Source organism: Macadamia integrifolia, chromosome 5 (assembly GCF_013358625.1).
Source record: "Macadamia integrifolia cultivar HAES 741 chromosome 5, SCU_Mint_v3, whole genome shotgun sequence".
NCBI lineage: Eukaryota > Viridiplantae > Streptophyta > Magnoliopsida > Proteales > Proteaceae > Macadamia > Macadamia integrifolia.
In genome coordinates this window covers 8,524,308-8,530,307 of record NC_056561.1, presented here as the reverse complement: position 1 = coordinate 8,530,307, position 6,000 = coordinate 8,524,308, and the positions used below count along the sequence as shown (strand labels likewise).

The window sequence follows — 6,000 nt, the reverse complement described above, 5'->3', positions numbered from 1 at the left end:
ATCACTTCATGCAGGATTAGGGCATTTCTAATGCCAAGAACTGTTGTCGATACATTTAACGACTGACGTGGCAGTTAGACAACCAATCGCTTCCGACAACAACGCAGTGCCACGTTGGATTCGAGCTGTCAATCAGATGACGTGGTCAAATTGATCGTTCGAATACGGCTCAAGCTCAATCAACCAAATACCCTACCTATCTTTTTCTACGTCAGATCGACGTGTGTTCAATGCCACGTCAGGTCTGATAGCGACTCTTCCTCGATTATAGTTCCAGTGAAAGCCTCCACAGTCCACCCTCGTGCTGGATTCACGGGGCCAACCAAACGCTAGATATTTTCGGTGGGAAAGATCCCGGATGTGGCGACCCTATTCTTTATTTGTCTGTTTACTCACCAACCAAAGATCTAAAACCGTTCGTTTGATGAATGGCCTCTTCCAGATTACAAGTCAGCAACTCATAGGTCTACAAGTTGAACGGTGTAGATTCTTTTCGGCGATGGAATAATACGCGATTGACTCGTAGTGGTAGTTAGTTCAAAGCATATCGGTTGCTTCCCGCCAGGATTCCTTTTTATATGCATTTAAAAATTCCTTTTTTTTAATATATTACGGCTTCACCAGTTTTCATGGAGTCCCGACGATTCAAACCTGCAACTGTTAACATGGGATTCTGCTTTTTCATCAGATAATATATATTTCTCCCTCCTTGTGATCATTTGTAATTTTTTTGTTGTCGTTGTTGTTGTTGTATTGTGTTCTCTAGATCTCGAAACGTTTGGGTTTTCGATCGGGAATTGGTCTAAATTCCGACTGAGATTTCCGAATAGGAGGTTTTGTTCGGGATTCTGAAGTGTTCTTCACTATCTAGGATAGGATTTTCTGTAAATTGTTGTGTAGCCTTTCGAGATGACTGTTGGTGCTGGGATTTCTGTTGCCGATGGGAACTTCACGGTTTTAGGAAACAGCATTCTGAGCGATGTCCAGGACAACATCATTTTAACGCCTGCCAGTGGCGATGGTCTGATCAATGGTGCTTTCATCGGTGTTAGATCTGATCAGTGTGGAAGTCGTTGTGTATTCCCTGTGGGCAAGCTTTTGTAAGTGCAAATCTTTCTGAACTCTCGTTGTTGATTTGGCTCTTTTAAGTGGTGGGCTCTGTAATTGCTTCAGTAATGTTGTAGTTTCAAGGTGGCTTAGAGTTTTTCATGTGTTTTTATCTCTCTTTCTCTCTCTTGCTCGCTCGCTCGCTCGCTCAGTCGATCTTTCTTTCCTTCCCCCCAAAGCACTCAATAAGAGAGAGGCTTAGTCGATTTGTAATGAGGAGAACCTTTTGGTGTCCTGTTGTGATTTGCAGGATTTATGCTTATGATTTTTTTTTTTTTTTCACTTCCCAATTTACAGAGGGTTGCGTTTCATGTGCGTTTTCCGCTTCAAGATGTGGTGGATGACACAGAGGATGGGTTCTTCGGGCAAAGATATCCCCTTTGAGACGCAGTTTTTGATTGTTGAAGGACAGGATGGATCCCATTTCGGTGAGGGAAGAGAAGACGGTGGAGGTCAAGCGGCTGTCTACACCGTTTTCTTACCAATTCTTGAGGGCGCCTTCAGAGCAGTTCTTCAAGGGAACGCAAACGACGAGTTGGAGATCTGTTTGGAAAGTGGTAGGGGAAGTTACCTTTGGTTTTTGGTTGATATCATTCATGTAGTGAGTAGGTGTCTATGGTTGTGCTGATGATAATTTGGTGGTCCACTCTCTACTGTAGGAGATCCTGCTGTCGATGGATTTGAAGGGAGCCATTTGGTTTTCGTGGCAGCCGGATCAGACCCGTTTGATGTTATTACAAATGCAGTAAAGTAAGCAATTTGATCCATGAATATTGCATCGACTTCGCTTCCTCCTTTCTATTCAATATCTTAAACTTTGATTAATTAATTAATTGTGTCATATCGAGGGCTAGTTTGATTGATTCCTTTGCATCATTTTCTCTGTTTCTTTGGCTTCAACATTGCATCTGATGGAAACACATTCTGTTTACCAAAGAAACTCATGTATTTGAAGGAAAAATATTTTCAATTTTCTGCTTCTTTCTGAGAAAAGTTAGGCAGTCCTTTAAGCTAGTGCTTTCAAGTATTTTTTTTCGCAAGCATTTGATAGAAACTATAGGTTAGATAAACATACAGAAAAGTTTGATCTCCGACTTGTCTGTTACCTTGAGGCACAGATTTTGAGTTGTATGATGACTGCGCATAACTGTGAGCACCGGCTAATTTTTATCACGAAATCTGGTTATTATTCATGCGAGGATATATATTGAAGATCCTAATTGTTGGTAATGATATTTTGCAATCCACTATTTCAGATTACTTGATCTTTTATTTAACCAAATTAAACCCACCCCCCCCAAAAAAAAAAAAAAAAAAAATACTCTGCATTGGTGGCTATTATTGTTCCTGTCATGTTATTCTATTGGAAACATCCAGGTGCACTTGGAATGGATTGTGGACCATTATTGGATCACTAGCTTTTGGCATTACTGTTTGATTTTAACAGTGATTTCATGCTACACCAAAGGTCAATAATTGATTGGTTTGATTTCAAATTTTTACAGGTCTGTTGAGAAGCACTTGCAGACATTTTCACATCGTGAGAAGAAGAAGGTATTCTTGTGACTATCCTGTGGTTGAAATCAATAATGTATCACTTAGTAAGATGGCTAAATTTCTAATGATGTTATGCTTCGTTTAGATGCCAGACATGCTCAACTGGTTTGGCTGGTGCACATGGGATGCATTCTATACAGAAGTCACGTCTGAGGGAGTGAAACAAGGATTAGAAAGGTATCATTCTTCTCATATTGTGTGCCTCCTGCAATTACATGGTTCCGACAATGCAGAATAGTAGTTGACTGGTTTTTTGGAACAGCTTGGAGAAAGGTGGATTCCCCCCAAAGTTTATTATAATTGATGATGGATGGCAATCGGTTGGTATGGATGCTACTGGGATTGCATCTCACAAACAAGATGCAGCAAAGTGAGCACTCCGACTGACCCCTTTTTCTTCGGTTTGTCAGCTTTTATCATTCATGGCTAATTTCTGCATGCCTTGTCTTTCAGCTTTGCTAACAGGTTAACTCATATCAAAGAAAACCATAAATTTCAGAAAAATGGTAAAGAGGGCCACGGAGAAGAGGATCCAGCAACGGGGCTTGCCCATATTGTTACTGAGATCAAAGACAAGCACGCTCTAAAGTAAGATATCTTTTATGGGTTTAAAGTCAAGAAGGTTCTTTAAAAAAAAAAATCTCAGGTTTTTGTTAGTTGAATCTTTGTGATTTCACTGGCAGTTTCTCTCCCTTAATTACCTTCTCCTTTTACAGATATGCTTATGTGTGGCATGCAATAACGGGATACTGGGGTGGTGTCAAGCCTGGTGTTGGCGAAATGGAACACTACGAGTCTAAGATGACCTACCCAGTTGCATCTCCAGGGGTTCAGTCTAATGAGCCCTGTGAAGTTGTTGATACAATTTCTGCAAATGGCCTTGGCCTTGTGAACCCTGAGAAAGTTTATAACTTCTACAATGAACTCCATTCTTATCTTGCATCAGCTGGTATTGATGGGGTCAAAGTAGATGTTCAGAACATTCTTGAGACTCTAGGAGCTGGCCATGGTGGAAGAGTGAAACTTGCGAGAAAGTATCATCAGGCATTGGAGGCTTCAATTGCTAGAAACTTTCCAGATAATGGCATTATCTCGTGTATGAGTCACAACACAGATGGTTTGTATAGGTACTCTTTCTTTGTTCACCTCTAATCTCTTTTGGGTTTTTATTATCTAATTCTATAAACAGAGCACAATCTAGTTTGAATCTGAAAGATGATCTTTTGTGTCTTGGATTTTGATTTAGCTCAAAGCGGGCAGCTGTGATACGAGCATCAGATGATTTCTGGCCCAGAGATCCAGCATCCCACACGATTCATATTGCCTCTGTGGCTTACAATACCATCTTTCTTGGTGAATTTATGCAGCCAGACTGGGATATGTTCCATGTAAGCTGCAAAAATACTGTTTTCTTGGATTGTTTATTTTAGTCCTAACAAAAAATGGCGGGTATTAACTTCATAAACCACATTGTGTTCCAGAGCCTTCATCCTATGGCAGAATACCATGGAGCAGCTCGTGCAGTAGGAGGATGTGCGATTTATGTGAGGTGATAATCTTATATGATTCATGTTAGGGGTGGTCCTCTTTTGTAGAATGGTTTCTCATGTTGGAAATCCATCTTATGCAGTGACAAGCCTGGACAGCATGATTTTAATCTATTGAGGAAGCTTGTACTTCCTGATGGATCTATCTTGAGGGCTAGACTTCCAGGAAGACCTACAAGGGATTGCTTGTTTTCAGATCCTGCCAGAGATGGAAAGAGGTAAGAAAGTACTTTTTCTTGCACGGCTGGCATGTATTCATAGCTGTGTGTTTGTTTGTTGGTTTCTTCTAATGCACACACACATTGTTTCTTTACAGTCTTCTGAAGATATGGAATCTGAACATTTTCTCTGGAGTCTTGGGGGTTTTCAACTGTCAGGGAGCTGGGTGGTGTAGGGTTGGAAAAACAAATCTGATACATGATGAACAACCAGCAACAATTACAGGGGTTATCCGTTCAATGGATGTTGATTACCTACCTAAAGTTGCCGAGGAGGGATGGAATGGAGATACCATCATTTATTCCCATCTGGCTGGTATGTTAACTTATATACTCTAGTATTATGAATTAAATTCTAGTCAAAGTGAATATTTGAGATCAGTTGAAACAATGCTATTTATTTTCCAGGAGAGCTGGTATATCTCCCAAAGAACGCATCGTTGCCGATCACACTGAATTCACGAGAATATGAAGTTTTTACAGTGGTTCCTGTTAAGAAGCTGTCTGGTGCAGCTTCTTTTGCTCCCATTGGCTTGGTGGAGATGTTCAATTCTGGAGGAGCCATTAAAGAGTTGAAGTATGAATCTGAGAAAAGTTCTACAATTGATATGAAAGTTCGTGGTTGTGGCAAATTTGGTGCATATTCATCAGCTAGGCCCAGGAGGATAACAGTTGATACAGAGGAAGTAGAATTTACATATGAGGAAGCATCTGGTTTAGCAATCCTTGTTTTGAGAGTTCCAAAGGAAGAATTATACCTGTGGAACATAGTGATACAAGTGTAACCGTATGAATAGGTTTTTTTATCTAGGGAGTATGGTTTAGATATAATGTAAAACCGAGGGTTTCTCCACTGTAGGAAGTATAAGAGAATTATGTTTTATAATGGATCATTGTATTCCGCTTTCTTATCAATTAAGTTACCTTGATTGTCTTTACCCCATGGAGTGTAGTGTCAATTGACTTCTCAACTCAAAAACTCCTTTGACAACCTAATGTAGTATTATTAATAAAGGGAGGTGCTAGCCTATGCTATACAATCTGGTAGCATTTTTGGATGGATTTATACATTGCCCTACTTATATTAGCATCTTACAGGCCAAGGCAGAAGTGAAACATTACATTTAATGAATGAGATATTATTTGGATAATACTTATCCACATTCTCACAGTCCTTAGTCTTTAAATATTAGTACCGAAAAAAGAATGTTGCATGGTTGTGCAGCTTTTAAGACCAAACAAATTATTACCTCATTCCCTAAAAATATATAAATAAACAAAACAAAATAAAAAATAAAAAATAAAATCCCTCCATGTGAATGCCTCTCAATGGCCCCTTGTAGGGTTTATACGACCAAGCAGAAATCTCTTGCCCTGTTTGTAATTAATCAAAAAAAAAAAAAAAGTATATGGTAGATTATTCATGTTAGGGATGAGCTTCTAGCTTAGTGACAGGCAGTTAGGTAACTGGGCTCTATCACAAGTCCAGGGAAGGTTGATGGCTCAACCCTCCTAGTCCTCACTCCTCACTTGTGGTCCAATGAGTCCCCTATTTGGCTATGCTATCAAGC

General features: G+C 39.8%; 1 protein-coding gene across 1 annotated transcript; it reads left to right on the top strand.

The window, feature by feature from the left end:
• Positions 1 to 619: 619 nt before the first annotated feature.
• On the top strand, positions 620 to 5,367 carry LOC122078289 (probable galactinol--sucrose galactosyltransferase 1). The gene is made up of 13 exons (XM_042644215.1): positions 620 to 1,100; positions 1,405 to 1,664; positions 1,767 to 1,857; positions 2,613 to 2,661; positions 2,750 to 2,841; positions 2,927 to 3,034; positions 3,118 to 3,252; positions 3,381 to 3,791; positions 3,911 to 4,052; positions 4,146 to 4,213; positions 4,295 to 4,429; positions 4,528 to 4,745; positions 4,838 to 5,367. Exons 1-13 carry the CDS (start codon positions 910 to 912, stop codon positions 5,212 to 5,214), a joined length of 2,277 nt encoding a protein of 758 aa, XP_042500149.1. The 5' UTR covers positions 620 to 909; the 3' UTR covers positions 5,215 to 5,367.
• Positions 5,368 to 6,000: the final 633 nt, after the last annotated feature.